The 27,035-nt window shown below is 38.2% G+C and overlaps 2 protein-coding genes across 6 annotated transcripts in view; both read right to left on the bottom strand.

Annotated features, from left to right (window-relative positions):
- Positions 1–27,035, bottom strand: part of LOC126213373 (zinc finger protein OZF-like) — a 190,951-nt gene that overhangs the window by 11,771 nt on the left and 152,145 nt on the right. The gene's annotated exons all lie outside the window — the stretch shown is intronic.
- LOC126213372 (zinc finger protein ZFP2-like) overlaps positions 1–27,035 on the bottom strand; it is a 71,613-nt gene that overhangs the window by 36,847 nt on the left and 7,731 nt on the right. For 2 of the 5 annotated variants that reach the window (XM_049941077.1, XM_049941073.1), the window contains exons 3-5: positions 25,743–25,805; positions 24,641–24,823; positions 9,870–9,962 (exon numbers count right to left, since the gene is read on the bottom strand). In XM_049941077.1, the coding sequence (XP_049797034.1) occupies positions 9,870–9,962; positions 24,641–24,823; positions 25,743–25,805 (339 nt within the window). The remainder of the gene's footprint in view (positions 1–9,869; positions 9,963–24,640; positions 24,824–25,742; positions 25,806–27,035) is intronic. The other 3 variants (XM_049941074.1, XM_049941075.1, XM_049941076.1) reach the window with 3 other exon arrangements.

The raw sequence follows: 27,035 nt of genomic DNA, 5'->3' as shown, positions 1-27,035 counted from the left end.
CAAGTTGTGCCACAAACTCCTCTTCTCCCCAATTCTATTCAATACCTCCTCATTAGTTATGTGATCTACCCATCTAATCTTCAGCATTCTTCTGTAGAACCACATTTCGAAAGCTTCTATTCTTGTCCAAACTATTTATCATCCACATTTCACTTCCATACATGGCTACACTCCATACAAATACTTTCAGGAAAGACTTCCTAACACGTACATCTGTACTCGATGTTAACAAATTTCTCTTCTTCAGAAACGCTTTCCTTGCCATTGCCAGTCTACATTTTACATCCTCTCTACTTCGACCATCATCAGTTATTTTGCTCCCCAAATAGCAAAACTCATTTACTACTTTAAGTGTCTCGTTTCCTAATCTAATTCCCTCAGCATCACCCAACGTAATTCGACTACATTCCATTGTCCTCGTTTTGCTTTTGTCGATGTTCATCTTATATCCTCCTTTCAAGACACTATTCCTTCTGTTCAACTGCTCTTCCACGTTTTGCTGTCTGACAGAATTACAATGTCATCGGCGAACCTCAACGTTTTTTGTATTGCCTCAGGTGTTCCAACATTTCTACGGAATCCAAACTGATCTTCCCCGAGGTCCGCTTCTACCAGTTTTTCCATTTGTCTGTAAAGAATTCGCGTTAGTATTTTGCAGCTGTGACTTATTAAACTGTAGTTCGGTAATTTTCACATCTGTCAACACCTGCTTTCTTTGGGATTGGAATTATTATATTCTTCTTGAAGTCTGTGGGTATTTCGCCTGTCTGATACATCTTGCTCACCAGATGGTCGAGTTTTGTCATGACTGGTTCTCCCAAGGCAATCAGTAGTTCTAATGGAATGTTGTCTACTCCCGGTGCCTTGTTTCGACTCAGGTCTTTCAGTGCTCTGTGGAACTCTTCACGTAGTATCTTATCTCCCATTTCATCTTCATCTACATCCTCTTCCATTTCCATATTATTGTCCTCAAGTACATCGCTCTTCTATAGACCCTCTATATACTCCTTCCATCTTTCTGCTTTCCCTTCTTTGCTTAGAACTGGGTTTGCATCAACGCTCTTAATATTCATACAAATGCCTCTCTTTTCTCCAAAGGTCTCTTTAATTTTCCTGTAGGCAGTATCTATCTTATCCCTAGTGAGATAAGCCTCTACAACCTTACGTTTGTCCTCCAGCCATCCCAGCTTAGCCATTTTGCACTTCCTGTCGATCTCATTTTTGAGACGTTTGTATTCCTTTTTGCCTGCTTCATTTACTGCATTTTTATATTTTCTCCTTTCATCGATTAAATTCAATATTTCTTCTGTTACCCAAGGATTTCTACTAGCCCTCGTCTTTTTAGCTACTTGATCCTCTGCTGCCTTCACTACTTCATCCCTCAGAGCTACCCATTCTTCTTCTACTGTATTTCCTTCCCCCATTCCTGTCAATTGTTCCCGTACGCTCTCCCTGAAACTCTGTACAACCTCTGGTTTAGTCAGTTTATCCAGGTCCCATCTCCTTAAATTCCCAGCTTTTTGCCGTTTCTTCAGTTTTAATCTACAGTTCATTACCAATAGATTGTGGCCAGAGTCCTCATCTGCCCCTGGAAATGTCTTACAATTTAAAACCTGGTTACTAAATGTCTGTCTTATCATTATATAATCTATCTGATACCTTCTAGTATCTCCAGGCTCCTTCCATGTACACAACCTTCTTTTATGATTCTTGAACCAAGTGTTAGCTATGATTAAGTTATGCTCTGTGCAAAATTCAACCAGATGGCTCCCTCTTTCATTTCTATCCCTCACTCCATATTCACCCGCTATGTTTCCTTCTCTCCCTTTTCCTACTCTCGAATTCGTCACCCATGACTATTAAATTTTCGTCTCCGTTCACTACCTGAATAATTTCTTTTATCTCATCATACATTTCATCAATTTCATCATTATCTGCAGCGCTTGTTGGCATATAAACTTGTACTACTGCAGTAGGCATAGTCTTCGTGTCTATCTTTGTCACAATAATGCGTTCACTATGCTGTTGGTAGTAGCTTCCCCGCACTCCTATTTTTTTATTTATTATTAAACCTACTCCGGCATTACCCCTATTTGATTTTGTATTTATATTCCTGCATTCACCTGACCAAAAGTCTTGTTCCTCCTGCCACCGAACTTCACTAATTCCCACTATATCTAACTTCAACCTATCCATTTCCCTTTTTAAATTTTCTAAGCTACCCACCCGATTAAGGGATCTGACATTCCACGCTCCGATCCATAGAACGCCAGTTTTCTTCTCCTGATAACAACGCCCTCTTGAGTAGTCCCCGCCCCGAGATCCGAATGGGGGACAATTTTACCTCTGGAATATTTTACCCAAGAGGACGCCATGATCATTTAACCATACAGTAAAGCTTCATGACCTCGGGAAAAATTACGGCTGTAGTTTCCCCTTCCTTTCAGTTGTACAGAAGATGTACTCTTGATAAATTGAATGGTTCTTCTGGAAATAAAAGCTTTATAGTGATACATCTAAACATAAATTTATCCTTTATTTATATCTTTATTTGTGTCCAGGATATAGCCTTTTGGAACCTACACAGGTTCTGGTTACACAGCTATCACTTCCCTTTCAGTAAAATAGGGTAATCTTAGTCTGTTTTCATGTGCTGAAAGTATTTCTTAATTTTTTTTATTTTCTTTGTATATTTGATTTCTCTTTCAGTGTGAAATCACACTGTAGCCTATATTCTGGCCAGAGAGAGGGTGTGAAGGTAATTCATTCATTGGTTCACTTGTTCATTCATTCTTAGATCCACACATTGTGTTCTACAAATCATATAGTCTCGAGGACTGCAGAATGTGACACATCGCATATTAAAAAGTAGAAGCTGCTATTGCAGATTACTTCTGTAAGGTCTACTGACAATCAGATTACCCTGACTATTGCTAATCTCCTCACACTGATAATTATGGGACGTTTCCAGATTGCATCATCATCATCATCTCATACATAAACATTTAAGAGATCGTATCTAAATCTAAAGTTTTCTTATTCCTACATCCTTCCCAATTTCTTTAAATACACAATGTGATCAAAAATATCCAAACACCCCCAAAAACATAGGTTTTTCATATTAGGTGCATTGTGCTGCTTTCTACTGCCAGGTACTCCATATCAGCAAACTCTGTAGTTATTTGACATCATGAGAGAGCAGAATGCGGCACTCCGCGGAACCCACAGACTTCGAATTTGGTCAGGTGATTGGGTATCCCTTGTGTCATGTGTCTGTATGCCAGATTTCCACACACCTAAACAATCCTAGTTCCACTGTTTTCGATGTGATAGTGAAAAATCTTAGATTTCACCGTCCAGTACCTGCCCATAAGCCACACATAATGCAGGTAAATTCAAAATGACACCTCGCTTGGTGTAAGGAGTGAAAACATTGGACGATTGAAAAATGAAAAATCATTGTGTGGAGTCAAGAATTATGGTACACCATGTGGTGACTTGATGGCAGGGTGTGGGTATGTCAAACACCTGGTGAACATCATCTACCAGTGTGTGTAGTGCCAACAGTAAAATTCGGAGGTGGTTCTGGTGTTATGGTGTCAATGTTTTTCGTGGAGGGGGCTTGCACCCCTTGTTGTTTTGCATGGCGCTATCATAGCAGAGGCCTACATTGATGTTTTAAGCACCTACTTGCTTCCCACCGTTGAAGAGCAATTTGGGGATGGCAATTGCTTTTTTCAACACGATCAAACACCTGTTCATAACGCATGGCCTGTGGTGGAGTTGTTATACGACAATAACATCCCTGTAGCAGACTGGCCTGCATAGAGAACTGACCTGAATCCTTTAGAATACCTTTGGGATGTTTTGGAACACTGACTTCATGCCATGCACCACCAACTGACGATACCTCTCCTCAGTGCAACACTCTTAAGAATGGGCTGCCATTCCCCAAGAAACATCCAGCACCTTGTTGAACGTATGCTTGCAAGAGTGGAAGCTGTCACCAAGGATAAGGATGGACCAACACCATATTCAATTCCAGGATTACCGATGGAGGGCGCCACGAACTTTTAAGCCATTTTCAGCCAGGTGTCTGGATACTTTTGATCACATAGTGTATGTCCTCTGTGGTCTCTCTTGTGGTCTACCAAATATTTATATCCATTTCTGTTTTCCATGTGTTGCTATTTAAGTATGTTTCATAGTCTTTCTAGACTCTTTTTCGATTTATTATTTTATCTTGTGACAGTCCAACTTCTTCTGCACTTATGACCCATTCTGAACTGTTTTTTCTAGTGATTGCTACCTCAAAGATCTGCCTTGTGAACCTGTCGGTCATCCTGTGATGCATCCACAGAATTTCATCCCTCTTTATCTAAAGGTGTCCGTTATTGTTTCTGTCTATCTATAGATCTCTCCTAAGGGTCTCTTTATCCAAATTCGTTCATAGAAAACTGGTCCAAATATTGTCCTGAGAATTTTTCTTTCCTGCTTCTCAGTCAGTCATTTTTGTGTGACCATGAATCACAGTACTTCCTGCAGCAGAGAGTTATTAGAGTAGTAGTTTTGCATTGACAAAAACGGATTTTCTGTTAGAATGACTCTGCGTCAGCTGAGAAGCTTTTGAGCCAGAAACTCCTGTAGTTAGGTTTGACAATAAGCAAGGATCTCACTTTTGAAAGACTGAAGATTTTGAACAGTGTGATCTCAAGATTTCAGCTGCAAAACGTGTGGACAAATGATGGCAGGATAATGGTGAAGACCTAAAATAGGAATGATCAGTCTGCAATGCAGGTCAACTTAATTGTCTCGACTTTAGAACCCAAAATATTTGTCAACTCTTGTTGCCTCTAATGTTGTGTGTTTACTTTCATGTCCTTTTTTGCATAGAAACAATTTGTTTTACTGATATTATACTTAAAACAGTTTCCCCTCTTATTATTCTCTATTTGTCTAGGATTACTTTTAGTACTAATTTTCTGCTAAATTATCATACCTCTAACATCAATACTATTCATTAATTCACTATTACTTCAAAATGCTCACAAGACTGATTCAGATGATAATTTACAGTCTTATTTCTACTTTAATAATTTATCATCATATTACTCTGGTTACTAATCATTAGGACCAATAATAAGACACTGTTTTCATTCAGTTTATCTCACTTTCAGTATTGTTGTGCACAGATTATTCTAGCTATGTTCAGTAACTTTCTCCTCATGTCTTCAGTTGACAATTCACTGACCAGTGCAAAGCCTGCTGGCCTTGGCCACAAAACCTCCCTCCTCCAGGAGATATCTTCCACTTTCACTTCAAGGAACCTTGCTCCCCTACCACAATGCAGTCTGGTACGCTTTGTTCACTGGCCTAAAGTCACTACTACTTCATACTGCACACGCTAATGTTCAATCTCTGCCACCTCATCATAGCAAAGCCTGTCACATATTTCAAGACATGGAAGTACATCTGATACTTCCGTCAGATATGTGGCTCAAACCAAGTATGTCCAGAAGTTCCATAAATTGAGAAGACTACATCTTTTTAAGAAGCAACAGATGTAACTGACCACTGGGTGGAGTAGGGGCATACACATGCTCTGATTTATCACATAATGTGCTACACACATCCAATAATCATGAAGATAAACAAGAGGAATATGTTCAGAGAGATTACATCCATTAACAGAAAGTCACCAATGTGCGTCCTCTACAAACGTCCTGAAGTAGCCAGGTTTGGCTGCTTTTAAATTGCTCTTTGAACTGACATGTGAGCATATAATTACGCGCCACTCAGATCTTCCTCTTTTAACAGAATTCTTAGCTGGTGAAGGCTTCTTAAATTTCCTTTCCATGGAACTCACTATATCAGAAAACTATCTTTTACATTTACAAACCCTTTTATACCTGCCACTGTTATTGTCGTTGTTACTACTCATACCACCACAACCATTAGTGGCAACAACTGTAATACTACCAGTACTATCATTATTAATTTTTTTTAGTTTATAGTCAGTATTACTTACATTGCCACTTCAGATATTCAAATCATTTTAATACTATTTGTCATATTAAAACGGTTGTTTCTTAGGTAACTATGATATACTTGTGAAACCCTGGTCCGATGCAAAAGAGAACCTGATGGCTCTTGTCAGACTAGCATAAATAAATATGTCTTGCTGATTGGACGGTCTCTCCCCGATATTTAATGTATGTATCTTGTGACACTGCCTCATACCATGTTATAATGGAGAGATTATCTGTAGGCTTCCTGTCCAATACCGAGTTTTCTCACAGATGAATTTTAGACCGTTTTCTGTGACATTTTATGAAGTTTTTCAAGGTCAAGTTTGACTTCTCTAGAGTTTCTTAGAATAGTGAGTGTGTACTTAACTCATACACCTCATGTTGATTCTCTCCTCTTTTTTAATTTCAATTTGGCTTCCCTTATCTCCTACTCCTATGTCTTCATAACTTTTTTCAGAATTATTTTAAATTGGAGGGGGTAAATTTAACATTTAGGGTTATACTCATTAATGTCTGTTGGATAGCTGCCACTGTTTTCCTGTCCGTTTTGAATTCCTCTGAAGTACTGAATCAAGATTTTTCTATCAAATCTTAAGCCTTTCTGACACTTGGCATAAGTTGCCACAGTATTTACAAATCATCATCTTTGCAAAATTGACTTTGGTTCCCATATCTGTTCTCTACATGATCCCCTTTGCAAAATCATGCCTTATACTCAACTATTAATGGGCCTACTTGTTCATCCAGTTGACTTCACAGGGCTTTTTAAAGAACTTTGGACATAACAGAATGCAGCGAAATTCCCTGCAGTTATTCAGACTGCTTTTATCTCATTTTTGGGAAGAAGGTCAATGCACATTTCCAGTATTTTTTTTTCACTTTTACAAATGTGTAACATAATTCTGCCAGTTGCTTGTGTGAGATTACTGTTGCTCAGTATCCATATCTCGATACTTCTGCTATGAGTTTATGTCTTCTGTAGATGATTTGCTATTTTCCAAAGTACTGATTTCCTTCAGTTCTTCAACAGATGATTTTTAATCTGAATTGTTTTGCCTCCAAAATCTAGTTCATTCAGAGGCACACAGTCAAGATCTGAGTGAAAGTAATGGACTAAAATTGTTATTTTTTTGTTGGTTTCAAGTGACCCAGTTTACACTCTTTTTTATAGCCTTGAACACTCTTTTCTATACTTTCAAGAATTCCTGCCATTTTCTGGGGTTTGTAACTATTTAAAATTTTCAATGCTTGTTCCCTCGCATCTACTACACACTGATCATAGGCAATGTTCTACTACCTGTGTTCTCTCCTCCTTTGTCATTAGCATAATTTCATAATGATTTTTAGTATGTCTGCAAGTTTCTTACAATTCATGGTATATGAACGAATAATTTGTTGAAAAATTTTTTACTCATAATACGAGTGTTAATGGATTAATGATGAGTGATTTATTCGTGTGTGTTTCTTATATGCAGGAGATGTTGAAATCAGTAAAAAATTCCTTTCTTGTTCTTACACTGAGTATTTTTGTATCCTTATTGGCTATAACAACAAGGTCTATCTGAAACTCACATAAAGTGGAGTTAAGAAAATTTCATTTTTGTAGGTTCTTCACAGGTTTAATTTATGTGGTAGTGTTTTTGATCTCATTCTCCCAGCTTTATCTCACCATTTTCATATATTCTCTATTGAACTCCTGTTTTCCATAATTTTCTTGTTGGAACATATGCATGACATCCCACCAGTCAGACACTGAAGCAGTTCAATGGCATGCTTTTAGATTTGCTACTATTAGCTTTGATTAGCACACAAATGTTATGTGTATAGTTCAGGAACTCAAACGTGAATCCTTTGAGGGAAGATGTTCTTTTCGAGAGTCAATGTCGAGAGGATTTAGGGAACTGGCATTTGAGGCTCACTGCAGATGTAAACGTTGATCAGTGTGTATTGTAAGGGAAACATAATGAAACGTTGTGTGTCTGATTTGGATACTACTATTTGCCTATAATATAATGCATCGTACTTTGTGTATCCTCCAGAACTGTCAGAGACAGACTGAGTTTCATTTTTCTATGTTTACTGTTTTTTCATCTAATTTCTTTTGTTAATGAAATCACCTGTTTGTGTATACTGAAATTGGAAATGATTAATAGGATTTAGTAATTTTAATATTCTGGACAAGTGAGAGTTTTGATGTGTACCATAAATAGTGAGTTTTGATGTAACAATGGGACGAAATCAATTATGTAAGGTTGCTGTTGGGCAGTATAGTCATGGATGGCGACCTTGTAAACATAGACAAATCCTTTTTTTCTGGTGCACTGTGGATTGTAAAGATAATGGACAAAATGGAATTAAAGTTATGCATTACAGATTAATTTTCCACATACTAGCATGAAGGCAGCAACTTGGAAATGATGCAGAGACATGTTTACTAATGGAAAATTTTATGAAGGACAATGCCAAAAAACTAAGTTAATAGTCCAAAATGTCAATTTACCTCTTATTGTGGACTGATGTAATGTGGGAAAATATCAGAGCAGTGACAGTAAAGGAACATATTTGCTAAATGAATTGATTTCAATATTGAACACATTATCCAAACTGAATTCCATATGCAAAACTACTATGCCTGTGCCCCACAGAAAATTATTATTGCACTATGCATATACAACAGAATGAAGCCTAACAAACAAATGCTTAATTTGGGAAGAGAAAATGTGATGCAGGAACCAGTTATGCCAGATTCACTCTTTTTTTTATATACCATATGCACTGTCCCTAGCATGATAAATTTTTTCCTTGACTGGTATGCTTGCACAATCACCAGGCATCAATGTGCCTGATGGTCCTTTACAGACACCACCAAGACAATAGAAATTAGGGCTTGTATGGAGGCAACAGACAGTTGCTTTTCCCTCACTCTGCTTGCCAGTGGAAAAGGAAAGGAAATGACTGATAGTGGTGGAACATACCCACCGCCATGCACCATGATGTGTCTTGCATAGTATGTTTTCTGATTTAGGTTTTTCAGTCCTCTTCCTTATATTCCCCAAAGTTAGTTAGGTTTTATTCCTCTGAGAAGTTTATGAATCTAACCATCCACTTTCTCTTACACAAGGTGGACAAAATTAGTACCACAACATTTTATTTTACTGGGTTAAATTTTATGCTTCATACAAGCACCTTATCAAAGTTGTAGGTTGTGCAAAGAAGATAATTTATTTGGATCTGCTATGACTTCTGTTGTGAGGAAATACACGTATTTATCTGCATGGGTCCAAGAGTTTTTCTGTGACTGACAAATCTGTAAGTAATTCAACATATACCATTGAGGTATCCATACTGTAACTATTTTAAGATCAATGCATCGAGGATGATCTATCACATACAAATAGTATCACACTTCATACCTTTGGCACCTTTGAAAATTTTGGTTCAAACTGACAAATATCAATGATTCACTGAAAAGATGAATCATGTCCAACGTATTCTTCTGCAATATATAAGTTAATCGAAGGAGAAATATTTTTCAAATGACCTACACTCTCAGAGTTTAAACTTATACAAAATGTTTAACATCCAGAAGGGTCACTGAAAACATGGTTAAACATATTGTTACAAATTCTGTTTGGATTCTACTCAGAACAATATGCAAGTAACAGTTGCTAATCCACATCAAGCGAACAGTACAATATTACTGTAAAATTATTAATTGCACTTATGTCAAGAAAACTCAATCTGTGCCTGTCCCACAGTAATGCATTTCTTACATTAAGCAATTACGCAAATATATTTTTATCACTCTACATGCAATGAATCAAAGATGGGAGTGCTTACAGTATTCTCAGTTTCACCCACCTCCAAATTTAGTTCAGGATCCTCCTTGATAAAATCATTTGGCCAAGAGGTTCCCAAGTTATCTTCAAGACACTGAAAGAAAGAAAAATCTCTCAGTTAAAACTGCTTGTACCCTTCTGTACTTATGACATCGCTCCTAACATTTCTTTTTTTATGAATATCATACAAATTTTCAGAGATTTGTATCATGTACACACACAAAAATTTAAAAAATATAATTTATTGAGCAGGTATTCTGCCAACATGTATCACTGTAATTTCACAGTGCCATACTGCACTAATTTTACATATAATCAGTCAGTACATAGTGTACTTCATAGTGCTTGCTGACCCTTATCCTTCATTTGGTAACGTCACAGTTTGCCCGTACCAAGAAGAGGGAGTGTGCTACTCCCTGTGCATTAACATAGGACAGTAAAGGTGGTAAGCCCAAGAACTGCAATGAAATGAATACCCCTAGCTGCACACAGGCATTGATATAAGTGAACGGGGACAGGTGAAAATGTGTGCCCCATCCGGGACTCAAACCTGGGATGTCCTGCATACATGGCAGATGCTCAATCCATCTGAGCCACCCAGGACACAGAGGATAGTGTGACTGCAGGGACTTATCTCTAGCATACCTACCGTGAGACCCACCTATTGTCCTGCGCTATACTCATAATGCCCCTGCCCATTATACTCATTACTCGCAGCTTTTTGCCCATACACGTAACAGTACGGGCAGTGTTTGTTCATCTGTGTGGAAGAAGATTGTCAAATGGTCAGTGAGCCTTATATATATGAAGATGGTATCTGTTCTTTTGTACCTGTCCGAAAGAACAGGTACCATTTTCATATACTCAAGAACGAAGACTAGCACTGTCACTTGGGACTCAAGTGCACATGGAATTGGATGGCCTTTGTTGCTTCTGTCTCAATTTATTTCGAAAGATTGTTTATGGACTTTTGAGTGAATGGTTAAGAGTTGAAGGCTGTGATTATAAGGAGGTGCTGAGAGTTATAGTTACTGGTATTTATAGAAGAAAACCAACAAAACATGTCCACGTTTTTCGATCCAGTGAACTGATATGGGTGAGGAGAAACTAAGGGTAAATATTTTGTAAGTCTCCACAAACTAATGTAGAATTTGAAAATGGTTGACAGCAATTCCTCAGAAAGACAGTCTGACTCAGAGTTGTTTTGTGTGTGATTCTCATTTCAGTGAGTAACAACAAATCTTTATCACCAGTAAACAAGTTGAAATTTTAAGACAAGGGTGGTCTCTTAAAACCAGAGCAGCTCAGTGGTTCATTGTGTATTTCCCAGTTTACTGAAATATCTAATGAAAATATTACACAAAAGAAATTCGTCAGTAAAGCACTTGCTTAAGGGAAGCTGTTGAAAGAAGACAGTAAACAAGCTGCAGTTTCAATGTCTGCCAGTGCTTCTTCAGCTGAGGAAAATGTAGGGAGCTGATCAGTACTGGACAGAGTAGTAATCACATTACAACAATGTTGATGTGCCAGGAACTGAAAATTGTCAGATTACTTGATAAATTAAGGACAGCAAATGCCGAAATCAATCTCTTCCAAAAACAAGTCTCAGATGAAAACCATAAGACAGCTCAGACAAATGTCCTAGATCATTGTAAACTCAGTAAAAACAGAAAATCATATTTGTCACTATGTTAAAGAAATGCCAATTTAAAAACAGCAATAGAATGCATTATGTGATGTGACAATGAATTTATTCAGGATAGCATGCTCTTGAAAAATAGGAGCTCAAAGGATATAGACATTGTTTGAAGCACGCATTGTTGCAACAACCTTCTGAAACATCTCCAAAATTAAATGATCTCAAATGCTCATGTGAAATTAACACAGAGGCCATAGAACAATCAGGAACTATTTTCGGAAAGGACAAAATGAAAACAAAGATACGCTGATTTCGGATGAAGTAAAGCACAAGGAAAGCTACATTTCAATAACACTTTGCTGAAAGTTTGTTTCGACAATTTATGGGTATATACTTCAGACGATTGTAGTAATAACTTTGCCTATCATTGCTCTGGTGTTCATACGTGTTGCTCTGATTCATAACTGTATTCACCCTATTTTAGTGTACTCCAGTCACAATGCCACTCCTAGCGATGTCTAGCATAAATTGATTCAAGTAATTATCTAGCTAGAGCAAGCCAGAATGACACTTCTTTCATTCACTTCTTATGGTACAGTACACAACTGAATAAAAAGGTCCAGCAGTGTCTAGGAATTACTGGCATAGAAAATAAAGTTCCTTGCTCAATATCAAATGCAGTTGACATGACACATTAACAATTACTATGGCAGGAGAGGATCCTATAGCATGATGTATGAGAAACCATGCATACAATGACTGTGGCTGGATGGTACGGTACATATTAGACCACAATCTCTGTAACAATGTATGATTTAACAAATGGTCTCTAGCATGGAAATCATGCATTTCTGGACATAAGACCTTTTCTGCTTTGTATCCTCTGCTCAATCAATCCCTGTTTGTAAATGGTGGAGAGAACACCCTATATAGTGGTGTTATGTTCAGATTATTAAATCAATACTCACTGCATGTATTGTGTGAGCTATAGTGTAAAGCACAAGCCTTAAAGCAGGGCTGAGAAGTACTTAGTTTGTAAATGTGACAGTGCTGGTGGGAAAGGGACTGGATTGGTAAGTGTGTCATGTTGTTGCTGCCTACTTTTGAAAGCACGTTGTAAAGCTGTGTAATTATGTTGCTGTCAGTGAATTAATGAATCATCAGAACGTTGATGTTATTTCTTGTAACATTATCACTATTTTTATAGTGTTATTGCCTGCCCTCATTCTCACTTTTCCAATTTTTATATGGGGCTGATCTGCAATTCCCATGAAAACTGATCATCTTTATTACAGAAAATAGTGATGCAGATGGTGGTTTCCATTCATTATACCAATGATGATAATGCATTCATGAGGTGCAAACAACTATGAACGAAGTATCTGGTTGATCTGCAACCAGTGCCCAGTGACTGAAATTTCTCACTTCCAGGAGATCATTAGAGATGTTTGTCAGAACTGAAAAAATTTTCCAATATTAAATATTTCTTTTGACATTCCTAACACATACCATTGTTCTTCCCCTCATTAACGTGTTGTTAAAAATTCTTTTCAAATAACCAACTCTTTCTCCCTCTCTCACATTAATTAATAGTCTCACTGTGTTAAAAAGCCACAAAAAATTCCCATGCATATAAAACAAATCAGAATTTTCCTATCTCATAAGGTATCAAATACATTCCTCTGTAGTTCTCTCATGTTCATATTATGCAGTGTTAAGGCAGAAAGAGAGTCACCTGTACTGGATCATGATGGCACAGTTTAATTATTGTATAAAAGCCAGAAATTCGAATTTGCTGCTTGCAGCTCATTTGTGATGCTGTTTATATTTTCTCGCCCTATACCGGAAAATGCTGCATGAATGGTCAGTCACAGCTGGATAAGAATTCAAAAAGGTGCAGAGATTGTCAACTTGCTGTAAATGTCCAGAAAAAAAATATATATTTATATATAGAGAGAGAGAGTGTGTGTGTGTGAGGGGAGGGGGGTGGCATTGAATTCCTGACTAAACGGCTGAAGCCATCAGTCTGTTCAGAAATGTAAAATTTCACTTTTATAGCACACTTTGGTTTACTGGTAAAATGCAACCAGTCCACAATGGTGATTGCTTATAAAACATTTGTACAATCCATACTAGAAGCCTGCTCAGGTGTGGGGCACCTGCACCACATATGATTGTCACAGAATACTCAACATATACAAAGATGAGCAGCACAAATTTTCACAATTGACAGTGTCGTGCAGATGCTAAGAAACACGACACACAGATGCTTTAAGATTGATGCAAACTATCCTATGAAATACTATTTACAGAGATTTAAGAACCAGCTGTAAGTGATGAATCTAGAAATATATATCATCCTATTACGTATCACTTCCCCAGGGAGCATAAGGAAAAGACTAATTACAGCATGAACAGAGTCATTTTCACAACAATTTTCCTACACTCTGTATGTGAATGGAATGGAAGAAGCCCTACTTACTAGTGCAGTAGGAAGTACTATCTGCCATGTAACTCTCAGCAGATTCCAGAGTATGGATTTTAATGAGGACATGGATGTAGATGCTGTTCACTCTTTTTCCATTTCCCTTCCATTCACCTATAGTAATACAACACAACATCTCCAGCTGAATTAGAATCTAATGGCCAGAGACTGATCTAGCAGTGCTGAGATTATCTGGGCACATCAGTTAACAGTTCCCTTTGTGTATGCCCTGATTCCTCTTATTTTATCATAATTTCTCCTGATGTAGTTGGGTGTCAAAACACATTTTGACATTCAGAGGAAAATAGTTGGTGATTGAAATTTTGAGGAAAGAACTCAATACAAAGAGAAACGCCTTTCTTCCCCTTACCACATCAACTCATAATGCACACATGACACTTTTCCCACTACTTTGCAATAATACAAAACAAGCTTTCCTTCTTTGAACTTTCTCGGGCCCCTCCATTAATCCTATCTACTAAGGATCCCATACTGTACAGCAACCATTAAATCTGTATGATTTATCATGTAACCCAAAAGTGGAGTTTTACAATTCTGGTGTGGGGGACCTCACACCTATTGTTCAGTGTCAACCACCACTTTCCACAGACTTCATGGCAACAATCAGTACAGAGCTGTTTACTGCCAATTTTTTATTTTACTCAACGTGCTTATGTGTTTTATACAGGTAGTTGGTTGTTAGTGTGTTTAACTGCCATGCAAAAGTTCGCCATTTCATTATGGGTAGAAATTGTTGCCTTGAAAGGAGAGTGTTGTAAAAATTTGCAAGTCCTACCTGGCGAGCATGTACGTTTGCAGTAAGTTAACTGGCACAAATTTGTAGAATTAGTTTTTTATATATTTTGGAAATGTTAATGTTGTGAACTGTGAGTATGTCTACATTCACATCTTAATTCTGCAAACTACCGTGATGTGCATGGCAGAGGTAACATCCCACTGGCTTTTTCCCCATTGTATTCACACATGGACCGCAGGAAGAATGACTGTTTAAATGTGTTCAAGAAATCTGCAGTAAATCTAATTCTGACAAGACACATATGGAAGGTATACATATGGGACTTAAGCACCAGGTGGTTGTAATTAAAGAGCAGCTACTCGCACAGGTTCTGTGTGGACTTTGATGATCATATCAGAGCAAAACTTGGTAGCTGTGTTAATAGGGAACTGGTTTACACTGGAAAACATCAGTTCTGACTTTGGACATCCCAGTGCAAAATTTGACACTGTACACTGTTTGTGTGACACTATGACATAAATGCTATCATTTGACAAACCATAATGTGACTGAACAGTGTGGCTATCAAGTGAGACTATGGGCTGTTAGTGAAACAGTTTTCTGTGAAGAGCAGGAATACAGTGCTGCACTGACACAGTAAGGTCTGAGCAGAGGACCAATGTCATTAAATGGTTTAAAGGAGATAAATTATAAAATTATAAAACATAAGTGAGCTTGGTGCAGCATCTGGAAGAAAGAGGCATCTTATCTGGATGGAGTTGATTGCTATAACTGACCAAGTTGCGAATGTCCCAGTTAGGGCTAGTGTTTGTGTTGTATCTTGAGAACTGTTCGTTCCACAGTGTGGCATGGAGTACCTGACTGACACTTTTATTGATCCTTTTATCATACTGGGATTTTTTTGTTTTTGCATTGCTTTGACTGGGTCAGTTTGGCTGCACCACCAGAATGCCAATCTTATGTGCTGCTGCAGATAAAATGAGTACACCATTTGTTTGCAAATTGTATTTACAAGCCTCAAACAGCAGCGACTTCTTTTCAGTTATCTGTGTGGATACAGTTTACTTTCTAATTTCTTTCATGTCTGAATACTTACCATGCACAGTCTAGCATCCTAATAATTGGGTAGTGTGGAGTTTTTCCATTTTTTAAATGAATAGGGGCTGACTGCTCTGTTCAGATTTGAGCCTAGTTCGTGACTCTTAGCAAACAGCTCCAGGTGGTGTTGGCTTTGGTCACACTGCTTGAGGCTGTTGCCAATTGGCATCATTATGGAAGACTAGATGTCTACTATGTCCCACACATTCCCCGATTGGTCTACTACTGTGACCCTCCTTTGAACTGCCTGCACTGGAGGTGACCTGTCACCTGTGGTTGAGTGGTAGGTAGCTCCAGCAAAAGAATTTCTGAGGGGCTGATCAGAGTTCCACCCCAGATAGTACGACAAACAAATTCTGGGTGCTATTTGTGGCTGACGAAATCCCTGAGCCAGGTGAAGGCACTCCTCTTCTCCAGAGCAAGTCTCTCAGCCCACAAGGTCTGGGCATTCACACAGGGTGGATTTACTGGTAGTTGGGAGTACCAATATCAGGGGATATAGCTGCCAAGAAGGGGAAGGAATACAGTGTGCACTGTGCACATATAAGGAGGAATTTTTGAAGGGATTATCCTAGATTGGGAATGGGTGCTTCCAGGTACCATGAAGAACAAAGGGTGCTGCCAAGTGCAGGTAGTGGCTCATGTTGGAACTAAAAAGATGTATTGGATTGGAAGAGATTCTATGATTTTGATTGGCTAGCTGTAGTGGCTAGTAGTGAAGACCAAGTCTTGGTTGTGAGATTAAGGCAGAGCTCGCCATCTGTAGCATCATATACATAAACAACTGTGGTCCTTGGGTACAGAGGCCAGTGGATGGCTCGAATCAAGGGTCCAGATGGTTCTGCAACCACGTAGGCTGAAGATTCCTTGAGTTGCAACATAGGGTGGTGGGTTTCTGGATTCTGCTTAACAGGTCAGGGGTCCACTATACACAGAAAGTGGTTACACAGGTAGTGGCTACACAGGTAGTGGGACCTGTGTAAAGGGAACTGGGCAGTATTTTTAGGTTCCCATGGAAGGAACATATTCTTGCAAACTGCTAGTGGGAAAGTTCAGATAACCAGCTTACGCAACCAACTGTAGAACAATACACTGCCACCAACATAGATCTCAGAAGGCTTGAGAATACAGGATAAAAAAATCAGGGCTCCTGTGGAAAAACCCTATTTGCAGGGACCAAACAAAAACATGTAACACATAATGTAACGCTGGGTTCACATCAATTGTTTTTGCACTTTTCTTTCCGATATTGATTTGTATCCTGCAGGACTGTGGACAAAAACAGCAAATAAGGGAAAAGAAAGGTATCAGTTTCCAGGCTACCCTAAAACTCACAAGGCTATATATCAGTCTGTCACAACATAGATTTCATCTCTGAGAGAAAGCTGTTAATAATATTTGAAGAGAGGCAGTGAAACACTGCTCTACACCCCAATACAAGAACCTCTTAGAAGCAGCAGGAGAACATGAAGTAGAACTATGCAGACAATACCACTCACCAAAACTGGGATTTGTATACCAGATAAAATTAATAAAATTTCAAAATTAAAGCTGCACATATGTTCTGTATACACACATATATGATTATATAACATTAACAGAATTGTTAGCATGTGTCAAAAGCATGCTGTGAAGGAAAGACCATCCACAAAATGATTAGTTTGTATGTTAATGGCATGAATGAGCTGGTTGACAGCTGTGCATTGTCTATGATGTAATATCTTCCCATTAGCTGTCAACAAACCGATCCAGAGACATATTACAAATATCTACTTTCTACCATAAACAAGTGCAGTACGTGGACCACTGTTTGTAAAATTTAGCTAATAAACCTGTCCACTGGAGTTGTTGACTTGATGAACTATGTTATTAATGGGGGCACATTAAAGCCATTTCAAACTAACGAATGTACATATAAAGTACGCGCACTTACCGTGTCTCCATGGCAAGGACTAAGGAACAACAGAAGCTCCTGGTTCCAATGAAGATGCTACATGCCTATAAGCTTTCCAGTGTTCCTGACTGTGCTGGTTTGTTTTCAGCCAAAAGGAAAGGGAGGGTACTGGCTGCAAGATTATTCCAGTTTGCCTTGTCAAGAGGCATGACGTGCTCAGCATTGTTGAGTGGACACCCAAACTAATTCAACTTGCGTATTTGGGCCTGAAGAATGCCTCACTGCAATATCCAACCAAGCAGTGAGGGGTTGCTCTTCACTGGGAAATTCAGTGTCAGGAGAGAGAGAGAGAGAGAGAGAGAGAGAGAGAGAGAGAGAGAGAGAGAGAGAGAGACTCCGGCACACAGCAGCCTTGTGTAGTGATACACACCACGATTAAGAAATGTGGTGATACATGCCACTATGGAGAAGTGATGCATATCCCTACATCATCATTCCAACAAATGCTACTCGCAACTACGAAGCTATTTATGTAACAAGATTACAGAAACAAAATAATGTGTTGAGTGTGAAAGTACAGGGCATAAGAGGCATGTCAATATCTTGTGTTTGCCAAGGTTCCATCTGAGATGTGGTGTTCCAATGGTGAGTTTGGGTAATGTATACTACAACTGCTGGGATTTCTGATCCACCTGTTCTGCAAACAACTTGTTTATAAATGCCCAGATGTGTTTCAGCACTTTTCTGCCTTCATCAGTGGGTACTTTTATTTACCTACATGTTTCAAGTAATAATGATCCTAACAAAATTAGAACTCCTAACAGTTTATGTCTTTTCACCATTACCTAATTTTTCTATATTTCTGGGTTATGTATGATCCTCAATATTTTTCTACATACAGATAGATTGTCATTTGCAACTGAATTATGTTCCTGTGAGTTTGGTTGACTAATCAGCAAATCTCTACCTTTGCCTTACGAAGTTTCTCCACTAAAGAACATAAAAATGCATTTCAAATTTTTTACTACAGCATAGATACTAAAATGACAGATACATAATTGACTAAGGTGGGGACAAGAGGGAGAAGGAAAAACATAACTTATTCTACACAGTAGACCACTAGACCTAAAGGGGCAGCCAACAAATTGAACAAAACAAGTGGATGTTGCAGAACCACCTCTCGCAATGGAACTGTTACTTTATGGAACATGGGCTTTTCAAGGGAATAGAAAAATGCACAGGTCATTTCAGATTGTAAGAAGAGGCACAGGAAACATGTTTGGGGCTAAAGACCTAAACAGCAGGCAATTTTGTTCTCCTATATGATTTTGTAAAGAAAACAGTTCCTCTGCAAGAATTAAAATGGATCCTACAGTCATTGATTGCTCTATTCACTCACAGTTCTGCTGCAATTTTGAATACCAGAAGATTTAAGCTAATCGGTAACATTCACATAGCAATCTAATGACTGCCTAATATTAGAGAATGCTCTATGTAACAACAGACGTAAAAATTTATTTGGGCTGCACTGATGAGTTAAACCTGGATTTCTTGCATTTTATGGGCTGTCACCTTAAGCATTATGGACACATCCCTGTGACAGTAAGAACTTGACTGAAAAGGGGATCTTTCAGATCATCCTCTTCAATTTCTTTCAGATTTACAGTATTTGGAGTTTAGTGCTGGAACATCAATTTCCTAAACCAGCACTATGCAGTTACCAAACAACTAAAATAATTTTACTTTAACATCAGAAGATTTCTGAGTGCTGTCTACCACAAAATATTTCCTATTTATTAACACAACTGCTGATAATTTAGAGTATAACATAAAAGTGCCTTAATGAGGAAGCTCCTGGTTCGAATCTCCTAGTAGGAACTACTACTTTTTTAAAACTTCCAAAACTACTAAAAACTGCGAATTTAACAAATACCGAATTGTAATGGTTTGGTGAAAATTACATATTTTTTCATCATTTGACATTTTAAAAGAAATATTTTGATAAATTTATGTGAGATTTCTTTATTTTCCATTTGATGCTCTTCATTTTTGTACCAAAATGTAATTTCTCAACAGTACTTGCATTTTTATATAACTTTTAATTAAAAATAAGTATTAAAAAGTATGAATCAGCATGAATTAAAATTACCATTCATTTCACATACGGAATGTAAATAAAACTGAAAGAACTGGTAGCACTTAGTGTGATCTGAACCACCAATTTCATGATTATTATACTATTGTCCTATGCATTCAGCTACAGACAACTACAAATAAATTTTTTATACTTACCAGCACTCACAAATCAACCAATTGCCATATGCATTCCTTGTTTCTACTTTTATGGAGAACTGTGTCATACCGCTTCACAAAATATTTGGCTGGTCACTGACCTTCAAATCCTGAACCTAAGGTGAAAATCTATGAGGACACGCAAGTGACATCCCCTTGGCAGCCTTGGAGGCATGCTTGGTTAGGGTAATTGTTGAAGTAACTGATCCTGAAACTAGGAGTTACAGCCTCAAATCTGAGACATAGCAACAGTTTTCATCTGTTAATTTGTATGGGTACCAATGCAGTCTCAGTCTCACAGAATTGTTATATTCATATAGATAACGAAGTAATTCTACAGATATACATGCTAAAACTATTTCTCCTGCTCAAAGACAGCACTTTAAACAACAGTGCACAGGCCCCACCCCAAATGAACCATGGACACTGCTGACACAGGGTTTCTTGCATGTCAACGATACTGAAAACAGTGTTAGGTGCAAACACAGGTAAGTATTATCTGAGGAGAAATCAAGCTAACACATGGTTCCTCAAGAGGGGGCAAAATCCTTTCAGCAGTTGCAAGAGTCTGGATGATCAACTGACCTGGCCTTGTAACATTAACCAGCTTCCTGTGCCAATACTGCAAATTGCTGAAAGCAAAGGGAAACTGTAGTTGTGTTTGTTTTTCTTCTGAAGAGCATGCAGCTCTATTGCACAAAATTATCTTAGGCAAAATATTCTGGAGGTAAAATAGTCCCACATTCAGATCTCCAGGCAGAGACTACTCTGGAGGATGTTATCAGGAAAAGCTGGCCAGAGTCTAAATGTCTGTGTGTGGAGTATTACATACCTTAGTAGGGTAGGCATATATCACTAGGGATAAGATAGACACTGCCTACAGGAAAATTAAAGAGACCTTTAGAGAAAAGAGAAGCACTTGAATGAATATCAAGAGCTCAGATGGAAAACCAATTCTAAGCAAAGAAGAGAAAGCAGAAAGGTGGAAGGATTATATAGAGGATCTATAAAAGGGCGATGTACTGGAGGGCAATATATGGAAATTGAACAGGATGTAGATGAAGATGAAACGAGAAATGATACTGTGTGACAAGTTTGACAAAGCAGCGAAAGACCCGAGTCGAAACAAGGCCCTTCAAGTATACAACATTCTATTAGAACTACTGATAGCCTTAGAAGAGCCAGCCCTGACGAAACTACCATGTGGTGAGTAGGATGTAGGAGATAGGCAAAATATACTCAGACTTCAAGAAGAATATAATAATTTCAATCCCAAAGAACAAAGGTGTTGACAGACATGAAAATTACCAAACTATCAGTTTAATAAGTTGTGGCTGCAAAATGCTAACACCAATTCATTACAGATGAATGGAAAAACTGGTAGAAGCTGACCTTGGGATAAATCATGGACTCCATAGAAATTTTTGAAAACATGAGCCAATACTAACCCTACAACTTATCTCAGAACACAGATTAAGGAAAGAAACCTATATTTCTAGCATTTGTAGACTTAGAGGAACCTTTTGACAATGTTGACTCATATACTCTCTTCCAAATTCTGAACGTGGCAGGGGTCAAATACAGGGAACAAAAGGCTATTTACAATTTGTACAAAAACCAGATGGCAGTTATGAGTTGAGGGGCATGAAAGGGAAGCAGTGGTCGGGAAAGGAGGGAGACAGGGTTGAAGCCTATCCCTGATGCTATTGAATCTGTATATTCAGCAAGCACTGAAGAAAAAAGAAAAATTTGGAGCAGAAATTAAAATCCAAAAGTTTCATATCAGCGCACACTCCGCTGCAGAGTGAAAATCTCATTCTGGAAACATCCTCCAGGCTGTGGCTATGCCATGTCTCCGCAGTATCCTTTCTTTCAGGAGTGCTAGTTCTGCAAGGTTCGCAGGAGAGTTCTGTAAAGTTTGGAAGGTAGGAGACGAGATACTGGCAGAAGTAAAGCTGTGAGGACTGCGTGTGAGTCGTGCTTCGGTAGCTCAGATGGTAGAGCACTCGCCCGCGAAAGGCAAAGGTCCCGAGTTTGAGTCTCGGTGGGGCACACAGTTTTAATCTGCCACGAAGTTTCATATCAGCACACACTCCGCTGCAGAGTGAAAATCTCATTGTAAGAACTTTGAGGTGTGCCAACGACATTGCAATTATGTCAGAAACAGTGAAGTACCTTGAAGAACAGTTGAACAGAAAGAACAGTGTTTTGAAGGGAGGATATACGATGAACAACAAAAGAAAAATGAGGATAATAGAATTTAGTCGAATTAAATCAGTGATGCCGAGGGATTTAGATTAGGAAATGAGAGACAAAGTAGATGAGTTTTCCTATTTGGGGAGCAAAATAATTGATGATGGTTGAAGTAGAGAGGATATAAAATGGAGGGTGGCAATGGCAAGTAAAGCTTTTCTGTAGAAGACGAATTTTTTAATATCGAGTATAGCGTTAAGTGTCAGGAAATCTTTTCTGGAAATATTTGTATGGAGTGTAATGTTATATGGAAATGAAACATGGATGACAAACAGTTTAAACAAGAAGAGAATAGAAGCTTTTGAAATGTGGTGCTACAGAAGAATGCTGAAGATTAGATGGGTAGATCACACAACTAATGAGGAGGTACTGAATAGAATCGGAGATGAGGAATTTGTGGCACAACTTGACAAGAAGTAGGGATCGGTTGGTAGGACATGTTCTGAGGCATCAAGGGATCATCAATTTAGTATTGGAGTGCAGCGTTGAGGGTAAAAGACAGAGGGAGACCAAGAGATGAATACACTAAGCAGATTCAGAAGGATGTAGGTTGCAGTACGTAATTTGAGATTAAGAAGCTTGCACAAAATAGGGTAGTATGGAGAGCTGCACGAAACCAGTCTCTGGACTGAAGAAGACGACAATGACGACAGCAGCAGCTGCCTAGGAAGGTTAGAGACTTTACAAGGAAAAATGGATTGGTTGTGTTCAGTTTTACTAAGAACTGAAGTGCAGTGGCAGAAAGGACAGGACTTCTGGTCAGGTCAGTACAGGATTATATATGACGGTAGTACCTGTTCCCGAAAGAACAGTTAGCGTGGATGACCATGTAGCTTTGCTAGAAATGATAATTAAATGGACACCCTAGCTGCAAACAGTCGTTTATGTACTTCATTGGGGACATGTTGAAAATGTGTGCCCCGGGTTCGGGTCCCGGTCGGGGCACACATTTTCAACATGTCCCCAATGAAGTACATCAACACCTGTTTGCAGCTAGGGTGTCCATTTAATTATTTCAGTACAGGATTATCCACAAAAAATCAAATAGGGGTCATGCAGGGAGTCATCTAGTAATGAGTAAGAAAATAGGAACATGAGTAAGGTATTACGAACAGCAATGTCAATGAATTACCATGGCTGAAATGGGCATGAGGAAGATACAATAGTGGTAGAAATTTGTGTGGCAACTAGACAAGCAGAAGAATGGAATAGGAAAAAGTTTGATGAGAAAAAATTATTCAATAGCTAAGGAAGATGAAAACTAATTCTAGTAGGTAATTAAATCCAATAGTAGGAACAGGATGAATAAGAAAATAGCAAGAGAACATCCAATGGCACAAAGGACTGAAAGGGGGAAGCCGCCTGGTAGAATTTTGCACATTGCATGAATTAGTCACTGCGAACACTTGTTTCAAGTATCGTGAAAGAAGTTTACGTATGTGGAATAACATGGAGACACCAAAAGATTTCAAATGGTTATTTAATGGCAAAAACAAAGATTTCAAAAGCAGATTTTAAACTACAAAAGATTTCCAGTGATGGATGTGGACTGTCTAGAGTTGTTTTTATCAACTGCACAGTAATGTTGAAGAAATGCTAAAAGTAGAATTTAAGTAGATGGGATTTGGATAAAATGAATGAACTAAAACTCATTGATAGTTAGAAAATGAGCATTAGGCAACAAGTAATACATAGAGGGTAAATATACAGTACGTCATGAATATGTAGCTTTGAGATGAAACAGTGAATGCAGGGGGAAACATAGGTAAAAAGTAAGGCATAGTAGGAATACCTTTGCAACTCATGAGATACTGAATTTAATTGATGACAAGAGAAAATACAAACATGCAGCTATTTATGCAGACAAAAGGGAATACAGACATTACTGGAATGGTGTTGACAGAACATGCAATATAGCCAAACAAGAATGGTTGTAAGGCAAAGGGGAACAAACCTGCTCTAGAAAGGGGAAAGGAAGTAGTTGTAGACAAGATTGGAGGTGTCATAATATGAGCAGAATTTGATACAGCACTGAAAGAGAGAACTAGTAACAAGGCCATTGCAGCTGATGCCCCTCAGAATTATTGGGATACTTGGGAAAGCCATCCATGACAAAATTATTCCACTTTCGTGCAAGATATGAGAAATCTTGATTTACAGTCATACTTCAACCAGAATGTAATAATTAAAATTTGAAGAAAGGCAGGTGCTAACAGGTGTGAATGTTATCAGACCATCACATTAATATGTCATGCTTGCAAGAATGGGAAAGCTTTTAGAGGGTTAACCTTACATAAGATCACTTTGGGTACCAGAAACATGGAACACGAAGCAATACTGATAATATGGCTTACCTTAGAAGACGAGTTGAAGAAAGACAAAATTGTGTTTACACCTTTTGCAGATTTACTAAAATGCTTTTGAGAATGTGGAGTTGACTGCACTCTTTGGAATTTGGACAGCAGCAGAATAAATAGACAGGAAGCAAAAGTTTGTTTGCAACTTTCACGGAAACCAGACTCCAGTTGTAAGAGTTTCTGAAAGAAATAAAAGGGAAGCATTGAGTAGGAAATGAGACAGGCTTGTACCCTACACCTGACATGCACTCTGTACAAGGAAGACATGAAGGCAATATGGAAGAAATTTATAAAGGAAATGAAACTGTGTGTTTACCAACAACAATGTAATTCTATCAAACAAAACAGGCATCTTGAAATTGTCAATGAAGCAATGTGTGGGAGGTAAAAATTGGAAGAGTAAAATTGGATAGTATCACTAGAAGAGATTGTATGACAAACATCAATAAAAGCAATGGAATCTAGCTGAAATAAATCAGGCAATGTTGAGTTCCGACTAGAAAATGAGACACTAGAAGTAGTAGACAAAGTTTGCTATTTGGGCATCAAAATAACTGACAATGGCCGAAGTAAGAAAGAAAGTGCAGACTAGCAATATCAAGGAACATGTGGCTAATAAAGAGGCCTGTTCATATATAATATAAATTTAAGTGTTAGGAAGTATTTTCTGAAGATATTTGTAGTGCAGCCTTATATGGAAGTCAAATATAAATGATAGGCAATTCAGAGAAGATGAGAATGAAAGCATCTGAAATGTGCTACAGAAGAATGCTGAAGATTTGGTGGGTAGACGAAACAAATGAGGGAGGAACATAGGGACCAATGTCACTAACACAAGGGACCTGTTAATAGCACAAATTATGAGTCAAGTTGGTAATAGAGGGATATGTGAGGGTAAAAAGTGTAAAGGGAGACTATGACATGAAGACAAGAAGCAAGTTCAGATGGATGTAGTAAGTGACAGTCAGAGATTAAGGGGTTTATGGAGGGTAGACTATCATGGGCAAGTACATCAAGCCAATCTATATTATATTCAGCAAATCTGAGCCATAACATAACACTGCTTAATTTCATACAGTCACACAAATTCTAGAATTACCTGTTGGTCCACTTGCTCATCCCATTCTTCTTTTACTTTCATGATCGATGTTTGTAACTGTACCTGTAGTGAACAGTAAAAAAACAGCAAGGAGTTTAAGACGTCAATTTTACATATATTACAAAAAAGTATCACATATTTTAAGTCTGACACTTCTACAGAATAAATGGCTCATTCTTTTCAGAAAGTGGCCTCCTCAGTGACAGTCAGTAAGGTGCATTTCAATGGTAGTGATCTAAAAGTTATATGAATGATCAGTGACAACATATTTGAAAATTTATTTGCATCTTGCACTTCATTTTCCTATGCTTCTATTTTCAATCATATTTCCTACTCCCATAATCATTATTTACTTATCATTAACTATTTTATAAGAAATGTGCTTCATCATATAAGAAAACAGTAGTGTAGTGAAATCAGTGGGTACAAATAGAATCTTTAATACTGCAATCAACAATACCCACATCACACAACTAATTGTAACGTGGATTTTGAGGCCATTCACTTTGTGAGAGTTTCCTGTTCTTGCTAGCCTATGACTTGGGATGTGGATGTTTGTATTACTTACAGTATCTTGCTCATGAACTGCTTTCTGTCAACCCATTCTTTAACATTCTTCCAGATGCCAACAGCAGAGTCATAGAGATATCAAAAAGTGTTAGTATTCTAAGCCTGGTAAACAAGATACAGACAGCACTATATGTTCCGCCTAGCCTATCACGCGGACTTTTTTTTAATGTTACTGGTATCAGGGCAATAAACATGTATCTGACAAAGGAACGAAAATATGACATACAGAGAGTGTTACAACCAAACACTCCTCCCAGTTTACACATGAGGTAGAACAATCTTGAGGACTTTTCTTGCAGATTTGGTTGGTGTGTTTTTCCCAGTTCACTTTCCCATCAACATGAAATTTGGCACATTTACTTTCTATACTGGCTCTCAGACAGGTACAATGAAGGAGTGTTAAAAACTTGAGCTTCTGGACAAAGCCCTTCTGAAATAGAAAATACATTCAAAGGAACACACACACATGGCCACTGTCTCCAGGAACTGGGACATGACCATCTGCTTTTGGCATGAGCAACAATCTGTTAGGGTGGGTTGTGAGGTATGAGGAGGCACGGGGTAGGTAGAGAGGAATAGCAGTGTAAAGGTGGGAGGAAGGGTCGGGGGAAGATAATGTGTTCTATGTGATAGCATGCAAGGATGTGGCAGAGACAGTATGGGTTGCTAAAGGCAGTTTTGGGAAGCTGTACTGTGGGAGCGGAAGGGGAGGAGAGAAATTGA

Source organism: Schistocerca nitens, chromosome 11 (genome assembly GCF_023898315.1).
Source record: "Schistocerca nitens isolate TAMUIC-IGC-003100 chromosome 11, iqSchNite1.1, whole genome shotgun sequence".
NCBI classification, from domain to species: domain Eukaryota; kingdom Metazoa; phylum Arthropoda; class Insecta; order Orthoptera; family Acrididae; genus Schistocerca; species Schistocerca nitens.
The sequence above is the reverse complement of the archived record's forward strand: the minus strand, read 5'-3'. Positions and strand labels throughout refer to the sequence as shown.